The 20,467-nt window shown below is 41.6% G+C and overlaps 2 protein-coding genes across 2 annotated transcripts; both read right to left on the bottom strand.

The window, feature by feature from the left end:
* Nucleotides 1-4,079: 4,079 nt before the first annotated feature.
* LOC138949919 (ankyrin-3-like) lies at nucleotides 4,080-6,970 on the bottom strand. Its single transcript, XM_070321702.1, has one exon. The coding sequence runs from the start codon at nucleotides 6,968-6,970 to the stop codon at nucleotides 4,397-4,399; it is 2,574 nt and encodes an 857-aa protein (XP_070177803.1). The 3' UTR covers nucleotides 4,080-4,396.
* A 123-nt stretch (nucleotides 6,971-7,093) lies between these two features.
* Nucleotides 7,094-20,174, bottom strand: LOC138949918 (uncharacterized). The gene is made up of 7 exons (XM_070321701.1): nucleotides 20,098-20,174; nucleotides 18,848-18,915; nucleotides 17,566-17,664; nucleotides 16,582-17,011; nucleotides 15,220-15,352; nucleotides 14,082-14,302; nucleotides 7,094-7,428 (listed from the first exon to the last, which is right to left on the bottom strand). Exons 1-7 carry the CDS (start codon nucleotides 20,172-20,174, stop codon nucleotides 7,395-7,397), a joined length of 1,062 nt encoding a protein of 353 aa, XP_070177802.1. The 3' UTR covers nucleotides 7,094-7,394.
* Between the last annotated feature and the right edge of the window lie 293 nt (nucleotides 20,175-20,467).

The raw sequence follows: 20,467 nt of genomic DNA, 5'->3' as shown, positions 1-20,467 counted from the left end.
GCATTATCAAATTTTCATAGACGGACGCAGTAGTCCACTTCGTTTTCGATTTGCTTCAAAAATTATTCTCGCTTCTGATTGGGGCACTGTGGAGCAAGCTATATCCTGAGGGGGGGGAGGGGGGGGCGGCGGCGGATACAAACGCTACTTAACAAGATCGTTAGTTTTTCTGGGTAAAAACAAAAACTGTCACAGGTTATTCGGAAGAAACAAGTATTCCCAATAAATCCGCGGAAAAACATGTACACATTATGTTGCGGAAAAACTACTTTCAGATGGAAACTAGGCAAACCATTAGGATGTAATTTTCCTTAGCGTACACATTATCACTTTTTTCAGTTTTCCTACGAAAAAAACCACAGAAAAGATGTAAAAAAACCCGGTTTATCTGCAGCATTTTTGAATTAATGTCATCATCCGCAGAAGCATAGTTTTTTTCTGCAGCAAAGGTTTTCTAAAGCAACTGTTTACATATTTTTCCGCAGCATTATTGGGAAACACTTATTCTTCTTTTTACCCAGAAAACACTGAGCGCCGAATGACTTCGTTGACTGAATAAAGTCATAATCCGCTAAGGACGACTACCTCCTAACCATATGCCTCCTTTCCCCCTCAAAGTATTGCTGACTGGCTAACAGATGACAGCCACTCCTATTCAACATTATACATGTATTGAAGGTTAGTCGGGAGGGGGGGAGGAGGGGGTAAGGGGGGGGGGGGCATTTTAGCAACCGACGACTATTCAGTGACGTACAGAGAGAGACTGCTGAGAGAGAGAGAGAGAGAGAGAGAGAGAGAGAGAGAGAGAGAGAGAGAGAGAGAGAGAGAGAGAGAGACAGAGACAGAGACAGAGACAGAGACAGAGACTGCGACTGAGAATGTTCTAAAAGTCTAGTTTAACAGAAAATTATGCATCAAACCGGATTATGCGTCTGAGGCCCCATTCGCGACGGTCTTCAACCCGGTGTACGATCATCTCGCATATTTGACCGCCTCTCGCCTGCACGCTCTAACGAATGATTCCAAACCGACAATAGCACTCCTTTGCATCAAGTATGATTCCTTTGTCACTAAGACTCCCGTACCGAAGCTCAATACGAGCTGGTTTTGTAAAAACAAGCGTATTTCTACATTTTAAACCCATCGAGCAGCCATTTCTGGTGCTTCGTCACCACGATTTCTCGTTTTAACATTTAAATACGGGAAAACGCAAATCCTTCTTCAACATATTATGCATTTCGAAACAAAGTTAGTCATCGCAGATGCAGTAGGTCACCTTTAATCCAGACAGAAATCAACAACTTTGTGGTAAAACTGGAAAATGCAGGCCGAATCGAGTGTTACTCACCGTACACCAGCTTACCCCTGTACAGCCGGTTATCCCCCGTGAGTCAGTGTTGTCGAAGAAACTGCGTTAAAAGAAGGGGAACTACTCTTGTCGGCAAGAGTATGAGTTACTTGCCTTGGGAATTTGCTTGTGATGAACGGTGTGTGCACGGCAGATCTAGATTCAGAAAACAATATAACTCATGGATTTTATATGGAGATTCATGTGTTCAGGCCTGTAGTTGTTAATTTAAATGCGGTATGTTTGTATTGTTTGCTCCAGAGATGTATATTTCGTACGTATAGAGCGTTCGGAACTTTTCAGTCGCAAAAGTAGTACCAAAACAGAACAGCTTCTCAACCCATTGCACTATCGAGGATTCAGGCTGTTGCTGGCTCGTTATTTGTTTGGTTGCTGGGTCATTATCGAAAAATAACTAACCCTACAGTTTACAGAGGTAAAGAAGCAGAGGGGGGAATAATATGTTACATGCTTTGGAGCATATGGCAAGAACGGATTCAAACTCAAAATCGTCCCTCCAAAAGCTCCACAATACTTTTATTTCTCCTGCTGTTATCGTTTCTTCTCTTTACAAATTCTTCAACGCTGAGAATACTGAAAACGGCATCCCAGACTACAGTACTGTTTCCATACGCGAGTTTAGCTTCCCTTGGAAAGTGGCTCGCTCAGGAGGCCTGTTAGTCTGAAACTAGAAGGACAGAGTTCTGAACATAGATGACAAAGACCCCGAAAAGAACAAACATTTCGCGGATGCAGACACAGAAAGACGTCATGAAGAATGGAATGCTTCAAAAGATACAGACTGTGACGATGACTGTGACGTCATTCACATATACCGAGACGTCATTCATAGTTGTTCGTTCACTTTCGTCAAAAAGTAGATCTCTCCACAATGGCTGCTCCTGTGTTTAGGTTTATCAAGCGTGAGTACGCAAAACGTGTTTGTTCTCTCCTCTGTCAGTTGAAGCTGTGAGACATAATCGCCATTACGAGCTAGTCGTGTGACAGAGAGTGTTCTTGCACACTCGACTGCTGCTGTTTCACTCCGGCTAAAGCCGTCGTGAAACATCTACAGTCTCGTGTGCAAGAAAACTCTCTGTCACACGACTAGCTCGTAATAGCGGGTAATGTACAGTGAGTGTGTTACTAGATAAATCTACTTCATAAAACATACAAAAGTGATAAAGCAACATATCTGAAAGGCATCTTCCTTCTAGTGAAACCCATCTGGTAAATCACAACTGATCCATTCAAGATTTTACTTGGGACGTAAACCTTTCTTCACTTGGACACATGTACATGTACCAAGAAAAAAGCAAACGCTCGAATGACTCACCTTCGTCATGCATGAATCACAAACAAATCAGCTGCTGCTCTAGCTCCATAAACGTTCAAGAACATGATTATGTCCTACCAATCTCCCTCACTGTGACTTTGACGAGGATCGGCCAGACTTAGTTCAAGCCTATGACCAGTGAAAAACATCAAACCTTGCAAGTGAGTGAAGTTTCAAAGCTGTGGTATGAAAAAAGAACTAATCTTTACCAAAACATGACCGGCTGTGACCTTGAGATTTGACTACGGTCAACCGAGCTTGCCTGAAAGTCATCAAACCAGGAGTGTACAAAGTTTCAAATCTCTATCTTTACTAATATTTGAGAAAGCGTCAACGTTATGTTGTTCTTCTGCAACTTTGTTACGTTGTGTGCAGACTAGGATATTTTGCTGAAATGATTTCCTCACTCAAACTTATGTCAGTATGCCAAATCAATTTAGCAAATCAATTCCTTTTTGCAAACCTGGTATGTCCAAGGGGAAGCATATTCTTATCACAAGTGAAAGCCTGGTGAGACCTATTGTGATTAACATGATCATTAACACAGCAAAGAAGCCATCTTTCTCAGTGATCTCTAACTTGTTTTGATGTTTAAGCAATGACATGAAAAAGACTGAATCTAAACTTTTAATCGAAGGAAAATACATACAAGTGTCAACATTAAAATTGCACAAATTGGCTACTATAGAAAATAAAGTCAACAAATTATATTTGATACAAAAATCAATGTGCCTGTGATATTCAAAAGATGTGTAACAATAAATATGTAAAATGCAGGTAAACATTTCTCATCAAGCAACAGTATACATTGTCATTGAACATGAAAAATGAGGTTGACTAAGCATAAAAAAAGCATGATTAACAGTAATCTGTGCAAAATGTAGTGTTTTTGTTCTCTCAATACAGCAAGCCAACTCGGCTGAAGGGACGTTACCAATGAACAGCAACCATTACAACACAATTCAATTTAATGTCTATGAAAACATAGCAAAGTAGAACATAGCTAAAACATTGTAATGCATATAATAACCAAATATCGGTTTGCAAAAAATAAAAGGATATGCTTGAGCGTCAATCTTCTACAGTGCCAGTCAGAAGTGTTCTCTTTTCACACTGCAAAGATCATTTAAACACACAACCGTAATCTTTTTTAAGCTAGTGTTGATTAATAAGCAGTTTTGAGGACTAATTAATTTTGTCAATGCACACAAGCAAGAAGCAGAAAATGTAATCAGAAACATCAACAACAACAACAACAACAACAACAACAACAACAACAACAACAACAACAACAACAACAACAACAACAACAACAACAACAACAACAACAACAACAACAACATCATCATCAATAACAACAACAACAATGAAAACGCCTGAGCAGACACCCAGTTGCGCACGCAATCGTTTACACGGGAAGGAGGGTTGTTTTAAAGGTAACATTCACAGTAATGATTGAGGTAAAGTTGACTGAAATGGTATTTGGAATAAGGAAAACTACTGAAGCATTTCACAGAAATCCTAAATAATCTGAAATGTGTTCCCTACCCAGACTTCTGGCACACTGAAATATTAGCAGAAATAAAAGAGATGATGGAATTTAAGTGTTACATCTTTGCGGTGAAGAATGTTGAGCACGTGGATCATTGGCAATATTCCTCCATCTTTTCAAGTCTGCCTGTGGCGCTCACTTGTTCATTCCAATTATTGTTTCATGAAACCAAGCATTTCTTTGATCTGTTTCTTCCTTCCATCGTCTGTAATTTAAAAAGTGTCGTTATATTGCGTAACTGTTTTTGTCTTGCAAGTTGGCATGCTGTATTGCCCGCATTATCTCTAACACCAGTGTTGACTCCCCAGGACAACAGCAGTCTGACAACGGACTCGTGGTTCTCACTGCAAGCTACGTGCAGCGGTGTCAGGCCTCGTTTGGATGGGATATTACTATCAGCTCCTTTCTCCAGCAACATCTTGACAGTGTCCACCTTTCCCTGCTGGCATGCCATGAACAGAGCAGTTTGTCCAGCCGTGTCTATTATGTTAATATCAACATCACTATTGATCAGCATCAGCGCTATGTCAGTGTGTCCATTGTAACAAGCAGTGTGTAGAGGTGTTCTGCCATTCAGATTTGCAATCTGCGGGTCAGCACCTTCATCCAGCAACATCTTGACAGTGTCCACCTTTCCCTGCCAGCATGCTTTGTACAAAGCGGTTTGTCCAGCTGTGTCTGTAATGTTAATATCAACATCACTATTTATCAACATTAGCGCTATGTCAGTGTGTCCATTGTAACAAGCAGTGTGTAGAGGTGTTCTGCCGTCCACCTTTGCAACGTGTGGGTCAGCTCCTTTTTTCAGCAACATCTTAACAGTCTCTGCGTTGCCCTGCCAGCATGCTTCGTATAGTGCTGTTTCACCGTTTGTGTCTGTTTTCTGTATGTCCACACCTCTGTTGATCAACATTACAGCTATGTCAGTGTTCCCATTGTAACAAGCAATGCGGAGAGGTGTTGTGCCGTCCCCCATTGCAATGTGTGGGTCAGCTCCTTTCTCCAGCAACATCTTGACAGTGTCCACCTTTCCCTGCCAGCATGCTTTGTACAGAGCAGTTTGCCCAGCTGTGTCTGTTGCATCAATGTCTGCACCACTGTTGATCAGTATCAGCGCTGTGTCAGTGTGTCCATTGTAAGATGTTGTGTGTAAGGGTGTGATACCGAGTTTGTTTGCAATGTGTAGGTCGGCGCCTTTCTCGAGCAACATCTTGACAGTTTTCGCCTTTCCCTGCCTTCCTGCTTTGAGCAGAGCGGTTTCTCCAGCTGTGTCTGTTATAATAATATCAACACCACTATTTATCGTTATATTGCATGATTGCTTTTGTCTTGCAAGTTGGCATGCTGTATTGCCCGCATTATCTCTAACACCAGTGTTGACTCCCCAGGACAACAGCAGCTTGACTACAGACTCGTGGTTTTCTCTGCAAGCTACGTGCAGCGGTGTCAGGCCTCGTTTGGATGGGATATTACTATCAGCACTTTTCTCTAGCAACAGCTTGACAGTGTCGAACTTTCCCTGCTGGCATGCCATGAACAGAGCAGTTTGTCGAGCTGTGTCTATTATGTTAATATCGACACAACTATTTATCAGCATCAGCGCTATGTCAGTGTGTCCTTGGTAACAAGCAGTGTGGAGAGGTGTTGTGCCATTCCCCATTGCAATGTGTGGGTCAGCACCTTTCTCCAGCAACATCTTGACAGTGTCCACCTTTCCCTGACTACATGCTGTGTACAGAGCAGTTTGTCCAGCCGTGTCTATTATGTTAATATCAACATCACTATTGATCAGCATCAGCGCTATGTCAGTGTGTCCATTGTAACAAGCGGTGTGGAGATGTGTTGTGCCATCCCCCCTTGTAATGTGTGGGTCAGCTCCGTTTTCAAGCAACATCTTGACAGTGTTTGCTTTGCCCTTCCAACATGCTTTTAACAGTGCAGTTTCCCCAGCTTTGTCTGTTGAATCAATGTCAGTACCACTGTCGATCAGTACCAGTGATGTGTCAATACGTCCATTCCAACATGCAATGTGTAAGGGTGTGATACCGTGTTTGTTTGCAATGTGTAGATGGGCGCCTTTCTCCAGCAACATCTTGACAGTGTTTGCTTTGCCCTTCCAACATGCTTTTAACAGTGCAGTTTCTCTGGCTGTGCATGTTGCATCAATGTCAGCACCACTGTTGATCAGAATCAGTGCTGTGTCAATACGTCCATTCCAACATGCAGCATGTAAGGGTGTGATACCGTGTTTGTTTGCAATGTGTAGATGGGCGCCTTTCTCCAGCAACATCTTGACAGTGTCCACCTTTCCCTGCCGGCATGCTTTGTACAGAGCAGTTTCTCTAGCTGTGTCCGTAATGTTAATATCGACACCACTATTTATCAGCATCAGTGCTATATCAGTGTGTCCTTTGTAAGAAGCAGCGTGGAGCAACATCTTGACAGTGTTTGCTTTGCCCTTCCAACATGCTTTTAACAGTGCAGTTTCCCCTGCTGTGTCTGTTGTATCAATGTCAGCACCACTGTTGATCAGAATCAGTGCTGTGTCAGTATGTCCATTCCAACATGCCATGTGTAAGGGTGTGATACCGTGTTTGTTTGCAATGTGTAGGTCGGCGCCTTTCACCAGCAACATCTTGACAGTGTCCACCTTTCCCTGCCAGCATGCTTTGAGCAGAGGGGTTTCTCCAGCTGTGTCTGTTATGTTAATATCAACACCACTATTTATCAACATTAGCGCTATGTCAGTGTGTCCATTATAACAAGCAGTGTGGAGAGGTGTTGTGCCATCCTTCTTTGCAATGTGTGGGTCAGCGTGTTATTATCATTTTCTGAACTTTAACTGGCATTTTTGTCAGTGACCTATTTTTACGTTTTGAAAGATGCTTTTGGAGTGAAGTCTCGAGGGAGGTGGCGAGATAGTATATAAACAGGCGTCTGAAACTTATACTTTTGTTGATTCTATCTATTTGTATGACTGCGAGAGTGGATCGTGGTGTGGTTAGTTAGTTAGCAGTAACTAACCGTTCATAATCACCTTCTGTGATCTATTGAAACGTGACAATCAGTGTGTGGAACAATCCAGTTGACGCTGCTGTCGTCACAGTGATAGTGTCCTCTCCTGAACTTGCATTACGATTTTGAAGCCGGGACGTACATTACTTCTGTTCCAAAGGCTTTTCAACGCGTACCCTGAAAAAGAAGTTTATCCGTTCAATGTCAATAAATCATCTTCGTCTTTTCGCTTCACATACAATATTTGGGCTGCACACACACTCCATCCTCCCCCCCACACACACACACACACAAACACACACACAAACACACAAACACACACACACACACACACACACACACACACACACACACACACACACACACATATATATATATACATATATATATAATATGTATAGGTTACAACACGAGTGGTTTTTTATATGGCTTGTATTTCAGTCAAGACCCAGCGGATGAATATCATCGGGAGACACGAGCCTCTGGCGAGTGGCTCTCGATTGATATTCCCGCTGGGTCTTGACTGAAATACAAGCCATATAAAAAACCACGAGTGTTGTAATCTGTATATCCCATTCTACCATCAAACACAAAGTGTAGACTACTAGCGGCACTGTTGCGATCTGTGGAGTGTAAAACAGTGTTGCCATCGAGACTTGGCCCTTTTGCAACCTTAAACTAAGTGACCGTCGCTGAAAAAATAAAACGAATGAGTGCATCGATAAGTACGCGGTAACACTACTTTCAGACCATTTAAAAGCTTTAAGTAAAGGTTCCGAGTTGCAAGTAATGAAGTCGTATAGAAATCAATTTAGTTGAAGCGCACAATTCTTTTGTTTTGTGTTTCAGGTTGGCGGAACGGGGAAACCGGTTTGGCACCCATTAATTTTGGCTTACTCGATTCAGAATCGATTCCACGTTGTTTCAGTTTCTCGAACGTATTATTATACAATTAGGCTTATTGACAGAGAAGCAAATTTTAGGGAACACATATGTAGGTTTAGATTTAACCATTTGCTCCCTATTTGAAATGTATCTACGTGATAAACTGTTTTGCGAGTGTGTTTGCATGGATGAACCTAAACTGGTATGGGTGTGAGGAAAACAGGACCCAAGTCTGTCACCGCCGATTGATTGCATTTTGAAAGAATATGACTGGATTACGGAAAAATACACACATGTTAAGTTCTTGGATACCTTCATCGCCAATGTGGACTTACTGCAGAGCCAGGCAAAAGAGTAAAAATACCTGAAACAGCCGATGTTTGATAACGAAGCGAAGCCAAAGGACGCTTCTCGGTAGATAAACAGTCGTTTGGTACGATGCAAGGGAGGGTAGTCGTTTTTTTGTTTTGGTTTGCAACCATTGGCATTGTGATCAGTAGTGTTTGACGTACTGTTCAAACTAGTGTTATGCACGGGTTAATAAAACTGCGGATAGAACTCTTTAGCAGCAAAGCAATTAAGAGTGTATTACAATCTACCTTTAAGCATATTTCTGATTGGATTAAGGTTGTGCCAGCTTAAACTCTAGTTTTTATCTGTGTGCTGTCCCGGTGCAAGGGAGACTACTCTTTTGTTTTGGTTTTCATGGCAGTGTTTCGTACTGTACATGTAACAGAGTATGTTCTTGTAAACCGGTCTGCAGTAGACAGGGACACGGAGAAAACGTTCGAAACAGTATTGAGGGAACACATTTTCTTTCTGTTGTGTTGCATATTCTTTTTTGGATTATTCCTATGGTAGCGATGCTTGTCGACACACGGATAGCAAACAGAGGTTCGCCATGATCGTTCGCTAGCATCTGTGTATCTTGTAAGCTGAATGTTCGGTTTTTTTCGACCGGCATTGCTTTCATAATGAAAGAAACGTTTGTTTATTGCATCCCATACATCAGATCAGTTCCGAGATTCATTTTTGCGTGCAACTGATATGGTTTTCTGAGCCGTGCGATACGATTTTGGAACTTCATACAAATGTGTCACATTGTTCGGCGCGAGGTCAAAGGTCGGGAGGAAAGTAGTTCTTTGCCCAAATCGGAATCTGCACTATCATATATTTTTTTGAGTCCATGATGTATTTATTGAGCTATAAAAATACAACATATATACCCATACTGAAGTAACAGAGACAAAGAAGGGAGGTCATGGGATATGTGTATATATACATATATATATATGTATAGGTTACAACACGAGTGGTTTTTTATATGGCTTGTATTTCAGTCAAGACCCAGCGGATGAATATCATCGGGAGACACGAGCCTTTGGCGAGTGGCTCTCGATTGATATTCCCGCTGGGTCTTGACTGAAATACAAGCCATATAAAAAACCACGAGTGTTGTAATCTGTATATCCCATTCTACCATCAAACACAAAGTGTAGACTACTAGCGGCACTGTTGCGATCTGTGGAGTATGAAACAGTGTTTTCAGCGAGACTTGGCCTTTTTGCAACCTTAAACTAAGTGACCGTCGCTGAAAAAATAAAACGAATGAGTGCATCTATAAGTACGCGGTAACACTACTTTCAGACCGTTTAAAAGCTTTAAGTAAAGGTTCATAAGTTGCAAGAAAGTAATGAAGTCGTATAGAAATCCATTTAGTTGAAGCGCACAATTCTTTTGCGTTTCAGGTCGGCGGAACGGGGAAACCGGTTTGGCCCCCATTTGGCTTACTCGACTCGATTCAGAATCGATTCCACGTTGTTTTTTTCGAACGCATTATTATACAATTAGTCTTATTGACAGAGAAGCAAATTTTAGGGAACACATATGTAGATTTAACCATTTGCTCCCTATTTGAAATGTATCTACATGTTTTGCGAGTGTGTTTGCATGAACCTAAACTGGTATGGGTGCGAGGAAAACAGGACCCAAGTCTGTCACCGCCGCTTGATTGCATTTTGAAAGAATATGACTGGATTACGGAAAAATACACACATGTTAAGTTCTTAGATACCTTCATCGCCAATGTGGACTTACTGCAGAGCCAGGCAAAAGAGAAGACTTGCTCGCAAAACACGTGAAACAGCTGATGATAGCGAAGCCCAACCGTGCCAGGTAAGGACGGTCTGACAGATTCTCAAAAGTCGTCTGCTAACGAAGCAAGGGGAGGGTACTCGTGGTTTTGTTTTGGTTCGCTAGCATCTGGTTATCTTGTAAGTTGAATGTTCGTTTTTTCCCACCTGCATTGCTTTCATAATGAAAGAAACGTTTGCTTATTGCATCTCATACATCAGATCAGTTCTGAGATTCATTTTTGCGTGCAACTGATATGGTTTTCTGAGCCGTGCAATACGATTTTGGAACTTCATACAAATGTGTCACATTGTTCGGCGCGAGGTCAAAGGTCGGGAGCAAAGTAGTTCTTCGCCCAAATCGGAATCTGCACTATCATATATTTTTTTGAGTCCATGATGTATTTATTGAGCTATAAAAATACAACATATATACCCATACTGAAGTAACAGAGACAAAGAAGGGAGGTCATGGGATATATATATATATATATATATATAGAGGTTACAACACGAGTGTTTTTTTTATATGGCTTGTATTTCAGTCAAGACCCAGCGAATGAATATCAAGGGACTCACGAGCCTCTGGCGAGTGAGTCCCTTTGATATTCCCGCTGGGTCTTGATTGAAGAAATACAAGCCATATAAAAAAAATCACGAGTGTTGTAACCTGTATATCCCATGAAGATCTAAAAGACAAAGTGTGACGGAAACATCAAGCTTTAGTTGTCTGTTCAGATGAGGCACCTCTGCACATACTTTATTCTAAAGGCACGTCTGTTGATCAATGTCAAACCGGGCACGCTGTAACTTCACATGACCATAGCCTGAACATAGCAGTGCTGGTCGGACGGACTGGGTTTTTAACGATTGCTAGTTTGACTTCTGTTTTAGTTGAGAGCACGAGCACACACACTCAAACACATACGGCTTGTCATGTTGATCACAAGAGAGAAACAGAACTGCGAATAGAAGGAAACATTATACGTTATTTGCGTGTTTGACCAAAATATGACATTTTACACAGATCGAGACAGTCATTGTTCTCCGAGACCGCGCTAGCGGTCGAGGTGAACAATGACTGTCGAGATCTGTGTAAAATGTCATATTTTGGTCAAAAACGCAAATAACATTTATGTATCGATCGAATTCCTTTCAGGTACTATGACTTTGTTGTTGTTTTGACGATTGAACGAGCACACACACACATGCAATCAAACACATACACTGATACAGTCATAAGCTTCATATTTGGGCGTTTCAGGTTGACCGAAACTTCAAAGGAACTACAAAACACACGTCATGTACTGACTTTGTTGTTTTTTTGACATTGAACAGCACACACACATGCAATCAAACACATGACGTGTGTTTTGTAGTTCCTTTGAAGTTTCGGTCAACCTGAAACGCCCAATTATAAAGTTTTGTAGGCCTCTGACGTCACATGACTCGAAGAAGGGAAATCCAATGTCCAATCGATACATAACTAAGTATGGAACACGAAGAGGGTCAAATGCTCGAGCAAGTACTCGCGCATTTACTCGAGCACTTTCGAAACTGCTCGAGTAAATGCGCGAGTACTTTTGAATCGGAGATTCCCGAGTTGTACCGAAGTCATTGGTTGGGTTTATTGAAAACTTGACCCGGAAAATTTACTGAAACGACGCATCTGTAGTCGTCATGGAGGCGGGAAGGGCGGTCGCTGGGATTATTAACGATCGCATCAGGGAATTGGCGGACAGACCTACTGGGATGGTCGATCGGTAAGTATCAGTGTACTTTTAAATTCAAATTGTTAACTTTTTTGGCTTTGGCTCGCCTCGGCTCATCTTGTAAAATATTTAGAAAATATGCCAAAAAGATGACTGTTCCGCGACAAGTTTTTGCTTTACCCGCTCGTTACTTCTCGGAAATACGCGAGAAAGTACTCGCGCATTTAAATGCGCGAGTACTTTGAAAGTGCTCGAGCAGTTCTGAAAGTGCGCGAGCAGTTTGAAACTGCTCGAGCATTTTCAAAAGTGCTCGCGCATTTCCTCGAGCAGTTTCGAAAGTGCGCGAGCATTTTCAGAAGTACTCGCGCATTTACTCGAGCAGTTTCGAAAGTGCTCGAGTAAATGCGCGAGTACTTGCTCGAGCATTTGACCCTCTTCGTGTTCCATACATAACAGATTACGCGCGAGAGTCGTTCAGTGCAATTGCTGAGTTTTAGTCTCGACTTGCCGAGACTATCATCACAGCGTCATAGATTTCATGACGTCTGTCGTCCATCGCGTCATATTATGGGGACGTAATCTGTTATTCGCTGTTCTATTTCTCTCTTGTGTATCAAACTAGAAACCAAGGAGGTTGGTTTGCGCTTGTCGTCTTGTTCTGGGAACAAGAACTCCTTCTCGAGGCGGGTCTCTTAAGGTAAATGAGTTATTATGTTGTATAATATTGAAGCTTGAATACATAGCTGGAATATAAAATGTTAGTGTATGCAAAGTGCACTAAATTCTAGTGTGAAGTTTTTAAGAGGATTCTCGTTGAGATTGTATTACGTTTTTGTTGGGTAATTTCTTGAATATAAATGTTGTTACACATTTATGTTATGTTAAGATGTGATGCTATGTATGGTAATGTCAGTAATGGATTAAGTGATCCATGGGTCAAGTCATAGCTTGGATATTGATTGTGGACGGAATGACATACATGGAATGATGTCAGAAGTACGTGTGTAATGTTTAGTTTGGAATGTGAATGGAGAATGAGAGTGTGATCGTTATTATGTTTGGATTACGTTAGGTATTTAGTAACTATGGCCAAGAGGGAGAGAAAGGGAAGAATGAACGAGAGAGATGATACACGATTGTTTAGAAAGAAGAGATGGTTTAAGAGAATGTTATATTAAGACTTGGGTTATTCTTTAGGAGTTTCCATGACGGTGTCCGGGGGTTGGTACCCACACTGGAGATGAATTCGTGACGATGTCAGGACAAGAATCCACATCGGCGAAGGTGGATGGATGGTGGAGTCCCCATCAACACTGGACGTTGAGACGAACCGGTGCTTTTCGCTAAGTGCGAAGGAGTGTTTCATCAAGGAGGAACTTGAGATATGGATAACGGTATCGGCAAGGATTACAGTTACACAAGAGTGTGTAAAGGACTGCAGGAATGAGAACTACGAATTCGTGAGTGTCTGTCAACATCCTCTCTTGTGGCCACTAAAAGATTATATTGGAATAACATAATAATAAGATAGTATGGTTAAGAAAGATTGTTATACTATGTAATCACGTGTATTAAGTGATTACAATATTATTATGTGAACTGTGCGTTGTGATTGGAAAGTTGCATTTCTGTTATTGATGTGAAGATTGTGAATTGCTTTTTGTGAGGATAATAATAAGTCTGTATCCTCCAAATTATGTGTGTGGAGTGTATTGAATTAGAGCGAAAGGAGTTAGTTAAATAGATAGGGCAGAGCACGCATGAGTAAAAGTAACTTCTCTAATTTCATATACCACTTCATGACATGGGATATACAGGTTACAACACTCGTGATTTTTTATATGGCTTGTATTTCAGTCAAGACCCAGCGGGAATATCAAAGGGACTCACTCGCCAGAGGCTCGTGAGTTCCTTGATATTCATCCGCTGGGTCGTGACTGAAATACAAGCCATATAAAAACCCACTCGTGGTGTAACCTCTATATATATATATATATACACAAACAAACGCGCGCACACACACACACATACATCACACACACACACGCACCTTTTGTGCATGGGCACATTTATAGGTTAAACAGCTTCCATTGATTCTTACTTTAGGTGTTGCAGATCTTTATCTTCAGTTGTCTGCACGTTCAGGCCAAGTCTTCTGCCGGCTTCCTTCGCTGCGGCCTTTGCTTTTGAGATGACGTTCGGTGGACAATCACGTGTGAAGTTAAAGCCTTGGCTGTCTTCCTTCGTTTTGCCGAGACTTTCATCCATGATCTTGACGAAGTACAACACCAAGTTATACCAGGCCTGGTCCAAAATTACCAACTGTTTTGGAAATGGAAAAAATAGTGTAGCTCACGCAATGTCCGTTATTTTCAGGGAAGCCGGTTATGTAAGCAGTTTTCCGGTGTTTTTGACTTGATTGTTAGCGAGTTTTTTTAACACGTCATTCTTATCTTGGCTTACTGAAACACTTGTCAAAATCACAGCGAGCGTCATGGCTAGTACGTAAACGAAGGTGTTGTCCACATGCTTTGAAGGTGTGTTTTTTTGTTCATAATTATATGTACGTATGAGTAAATATGTTCCAATCTTTACTTCTGTGCACATCATAAAAACCCTTTTCTGTGGACAGGAATGTCTTAGTCTTCTTGGAATGAAGACTGGATTTTAGTTGTGCTGCTGCAAGTAAAACAATGTCGTTTCTATATGAACCACTCCCAAGTCAACACTTTAAAACCACACAAAATAGTCAGTGTCGTAAAATAGCGAACATTTTTCAAGTGACTGAAAGGTATACTGCAACCTGGGCTGATATAAACTAAGCAAGGGATCACGTGACCGCCGAAGTGTTACAGGTAGGCTTAATTGTTCAGTAATTCTGCGATGTTCCGGAAAGGTTACAAAAACCACGTCATAGGTTTGTTGACTCACATCCAATAAAATCATGACTTCGCATGCTGACAAGTGATTGATACAATGGGCGTATGTGTTTATTTGTGCGTATGTGCGTCCGTGTGTGTGTATGTGTGTGTGCGTGCGCGCGTGCGTACGTCCGGGCGCGTGCGTACGTCCGCGCGTTTGTGTGTGTGTGTGTGTGTGTGTGTGTGTTTGTTTGTTTGTGTTTAAACTGTTTGGTGTGTGCGTGCGTGCCCGCGTGGGTTTGTGTGTGTGTGTGTTTGCGTGCGTGCGTGTGTGTTTGTGTGTGTTTGTGTGTGTGAGTGTGTGTAACTTTAACGCACCGTCTGGGAAGTCTTGTCACTCCCTGCCCCAGACTGAGTGCCGGCCAGGTGCTGGTTGACAGGCGACACTCTGGACACGATGGTAACGGCTTCTTTTAGCTTCAGGTACTCACTCCTGTTCAACCGCTGACGTCTGCAAAATGAAGCGCTGGTCTCTCAAAGATACTCTAGTTTATTATATACGTCATCAAGTTATTGATTGCATAATATCTAAGGTTAATACAAAAAAAGGCCTTCAGATTGCTTTGTTACTTATAATGTTACTGCGCACGAGGACTGCCTTCACTTTGCAAAAGTGAGTGCATAGGAAGCTTTATTAGATTTTGTCGTAGGTATATAATTATTATGTACTTCTGATTTCGTAAAATAGTAAAAACTTGAAAAGAGCACTCGATCGTTATGAGAGTAGAGTTGGGTTACGTTCCTTGATGCAAGAGGGCCTTTGGGAACGTGCGAACCGTCCTATGTTTCTAGTTGTTGTAATTTACTTTAAATCTGTTTGTTTTTGATGTTTTTTATTCACTGTTTTCTGTTGGGCGGGGGTCTGCACATATTTATCATTTATATTAGTATGTAGGCCTATCTGATCAAAACGACCTTTACAGCAGGATCAAAAGTATTAAAAAAAACCATGGCCAGCTCAAATTGTTTCAGGCTCTGTTCTTTTTGTACTTCACATTTTCAGTTTAAAATAAACTCCATTAACAGAAATGACAAAAAATAAAGGATAGCAGACAGGGCACACATTGTGAAAACATCTCTGAAATGTTTACTTTCGTGCCGTGCAATAATTAAAGGCCCAGTGCAGCTCACAGCCTTTGTTTTGCGTTTTTGTTGCAGCTGAGTGCATTTACAGTTCAAAAATCCTCCTATGGTAGTAAAACAAACCCAAAACTACCCAACGACGACATCTGTGAATCTCGACAGTTTCTTGTTCACGCGAGTGCATAAATTAACCTAGTTATTACTTGGTGTTTGGTCGGAGTTTGATTCAACTGAGTGATTCCGGCCTCCATTTTGTTTTATACAAACTCATGATGATGTCTGACATAGTTTGCTTTAGTGACGTGTCTTTTTGTGCATGATGTGGTGATCTACCTGATCTAAATTTAGATCCAAAAATAGGTCAAGACCAGCCGGGTCCGAGTACGAAATTAATTCGTAAAAAAATCGCAGTTCTTGACTCTTTGGGTGCAAGTCAATGAAACTTGGTAGTTCTTCTAACGGATAGCTGCCTGAGGTATGACTAAAATCCCCAGGGGCTCCGTGCACCTGGATTTGACAAGTTCAGTACCTTTAAGTCAGATAACGGAGTGTCTCAGGACCTGTATCGACCAAAACAATAAAATGACAGTTTCGTACCTGTAGTAGATCTTACTGGTTTGCTGTCTCCTCTCCTCAACCTCCTTGCTCAGTAGGTCCTCTGAGAACTTGTCCCTGGGCAGCGCGCAAGCCAGGAGAATAAACTCGCAGTGACAGTAGTTGAGCAGAGATCTCGTCAGCACCCGAGCAATTTCGCTGGCGTAGTTTCGAGCAGATTCTTCCTCCTGTCCAGAACTGTCGGGTTCGTACATAACAAGGACAAAAGGTGGAATACCTACAGCCAAAAACAAGGTTTGGAGACTTTTCTCTGGAGGTTTCGAAGTTTTCAGGTTCAGTGCTGGAGGCAGAAGTTCAGACGTCCACTCGCTGAACAGTGCGCTTTTTGCGAATTCTTCCAGGACCGATTTTTCTGTGGCAAGATCTTTCCGGTCAAGCGCCGTCCCGTTGAGCTGATGTTTATCTGCGTTATCTTGGAGGAAAATGAATAAAATCATACACACACGCATAAATACACAGACATCCCCCCCACACACACACACACACGCACACACACAAACATACACACACACACCCACACACACACACAGGTAGGCATTGCGGACAAAATAACAAAGACAAGGGAAAGGTACAACTGTGTTTTATTTTGGGACTTCCGCTAGTAAATATCTCAGTGAGCATGACTATTATAAACATGGAACCACGATAGCGCATACGTACTGTACTTGTGGACACAGGGAAACAACTGCATACTAGTGATAACCATTATAACACACGCGCGCGCGCACACACACACACACACATACACACACACACACACACTGAAACACGCACACACACTGAAACACACACATTCGTGCGCGCGCGCACACACACACACACACACACACACACACACACACACACACACACCTCACTTTGGTCTATGTTAAAGTCATTTGCTATATTTTACCCACCAACATTGTTACAGATACCTAGCGGGAATATTCTACAAGAAAAGTTAAAATAATGTTGAAAGTGCTTTACCATTTGGTATGTCTTCGTGGTGGGACAGTACAGTCTCCGTGAACAAGGGGCACGCACCTTTGATGTCGGTCGGTTTGTTGTAGTCTTCTGGGTATTTCCCTGGAATGAGTTCAAGTATACAAACATGAGGTAAACAGATATAATCCAGGGGTCATATAATTGATTCTCACTCACTCACTCACTCTCTCGCTTTCTCACTCACTCACTCACTCACGGGCGTTCTTCCTCGCTCATTCACGCAACCATCTGCTATATACTGTCAACTTCCCATCAGTCAATAATGGCAGATCCGAAAACGATATTTTCCAAAACGACACAAACAATATTGCTATTCTGATAGGCGCGTACAGGAATTCGGGGAACCTCATTGGATAGTCTCACACAGCCCTATTTTGGCAATTATTCCATATTTCTACGGAAGTCGTTCGATTTTTGTATATATTCACACGCGTTTCCGGTTTAGCCGCGGTGCTCACTTAATTCAACTCGAGCAGACGGTCTTTCCAACACTAAAATACAATCGAAGACATATGCAGTTCTACTTACCACTACTTGCCAACTAAAAAGATGCTTTTATAAATTACGCTAGTCTGCTTATTTCCGTCGAAACAGGACATAGTATTAATATATCTGTACTTCAATACAACAAATTCCCCGAACAAGAGTGTAGAGCGCAAGAGACGTCGCCGCTTTGCCAAGTCAATCTGTCAAACTCACAGAACAATACTGAACGCACAGCATTTTAGGAAAACAATGCTTTACGGATACTAATTAACGTGAAAAACGAAGCTGATCGCTTGAAGTGACAAACATGTATACCGCAGTAGCATAAAGCGCTTCACGGGAAAGAGCGCTTTTCTTTATTCTTTTTAAATTTCTGAGCTTGTTTATCCAAACATAACATATCTGTATGTTTTTGAAATCAGGAAATGATAAAATAAAAATAAGATGAAATCATTTTGGATCGATTACTTACAGAGTTTTAATGATATTTATCGAAGAAAATGAACAAAGCGTCTGGGGATACAATTTGAAGGAACTCTCGTATAAAGTTTCATCCAGATCGGTGCAGCAGATTTCTGAGAATCGCTCTACACACACACACACACACACACACACACACACACACACACACACACACACACACACACACACACACACACACACACACAACACACACACACACACACATGCACAACCACCCTCGTCTTGATTCCCCGTCTATGTTAAAACATTTGATAAAAACTTGAATAAATGTTAAAAGAAACATAATCATACTTACTCTTCTCAAGTGATGCCTGACTGATATGCTCTTTCCACTCATCTGCAACAAAATGAATACACAAGCCCCTGTTGCGACATCAGTAAATATATATATATAGGTTACACACTCCGAGTTCTGAATATCGTGCATATTTTCCCTAGGGTCGATTTTCAGGTATTACCGAGCCTCTGGCGGTTGCCTATGAAGAGTACTCGAGTTGTGCACCTTGAATCACTGTCTGTCTCTATCGCGCTCTCTCTCTGTCTCTCTCACCGCTTCGGCCAACTCATAATCTTCACTCAGCTCTTTTCACCCCAGCAGATTATGTGTATTCTTTGTTGTTTTCTTTATTTCTTCAATGTTAAAATGTATGTAGATCGTTAGCTAAACGTGAGTTCGACTTTTATACCGCAGAATATTTCAATCGTTTTGCTGAAGTAAAAGTAGTCCCCAAGTTAACGATAAATATGCAGATGACCTCTATAAATTATCCAATTGTACTCTGAGATCAAAGGCAATGACCAATGACAGGTGAGATCGAGACTCGGTTGTGATGGATTATCCATATAGTTGTGATGGATTATCCAGAATAATCACCTCCTCAGCTAACAGAGACAAAGAGGCAGGTCATGGGATAATATCACGTACTATCGCATTTTTACTGATCACATGACAAAAGCAGCTGTTGTCATTAGTCAACTAGGAACTGTATATCAATTGATATCGCGCAGAAAGTGCCTAGTACATTTGATATCGTGCAGGAAATAGTTTATGAATTTTAGTTTTGAAGAAAAAAATCTCACCTAAAGGAAACAAATGTCTCCCTTCTTTTAAAATCAAAAATGTATAAAAGGAAAGTAACTGCATCAGAAAGATTAAGCTGTGCAATGACGAAAAAACAACTTCTCCCACCCAGCTTTAACAGAGAAGCAGTAGAAAAGAATGTTACAATCTTACCGACTGAGGTGGTTGGAACAGCCATAAACAAGGCTGACCTTGAAAGCACCAGTACTCAGAAAACCGTGAGATCTCTTACGCACATCACTCACAAACAGGCAGGAAATAAGCAGACGATTTAAACAGTTCGCACCTGCATGAACCATTCTCCACCCTTCTTAGTCGTAGCCATACAACATCTACCCTAGGCATCTTTCAGTTTCACACAGTTACAGCGCCTTCGGAGGACGCCATTTTGGATGCGTCGTCTGCACTCAGTTGAACTGAGCTTCGACAACATTATTATGCAGTCCATCGACGCCGACAAATACCTGGAAGCCTTCTTGGACACAGAAAATGAGCCAGAGGACTTCACTGATACAGCCTGGCGCACTTCAGTTCCTGCCATCGTTCAGAATTGCCAAATCGCACAGTCAAAAAGTCTACGCCGGACTGATGAAGTAACTGGGACTTTCGTACTTCGCTGTTCCTTCCAACTCCACTGAACTTGTTAGCCTTTGCTTGTGATCTGTTTAGACCGTATATTTTTGTTCTGTTTGCATTTTAAATGCCTTATTTTTGTCTGAGAAAAAGAAACTGTTACTGAAAAATAAAAGTAAGAGCAACGAAGTTCAGTGCGAAAGCAGGAAGAGACAAATCCAACATTTCCACCAAGGCAGTACTTAGCCTCCCTTGACTTCT

This window comes from Littorina saxatilis, linkage group LG16 (assembly GCF_037325665.1).
Source record: "Littorina saxatilis isolate snail1 linkage group LG16, US_GU_Lsax_2.0, whole genome shotgun sequence".
Taxonomy (NCBI): Eukaryota; Metazoa; Mollusca; class Gastropoda; order Littorinimorpha; family Littorinidae; genus Littorina; species Littorina saxatilis.
The sequence above is the reverse complement of the archived record's forward strand: the minus strand, read 5'-3'. Positions and strand labels throughout refer to the sequence as shown.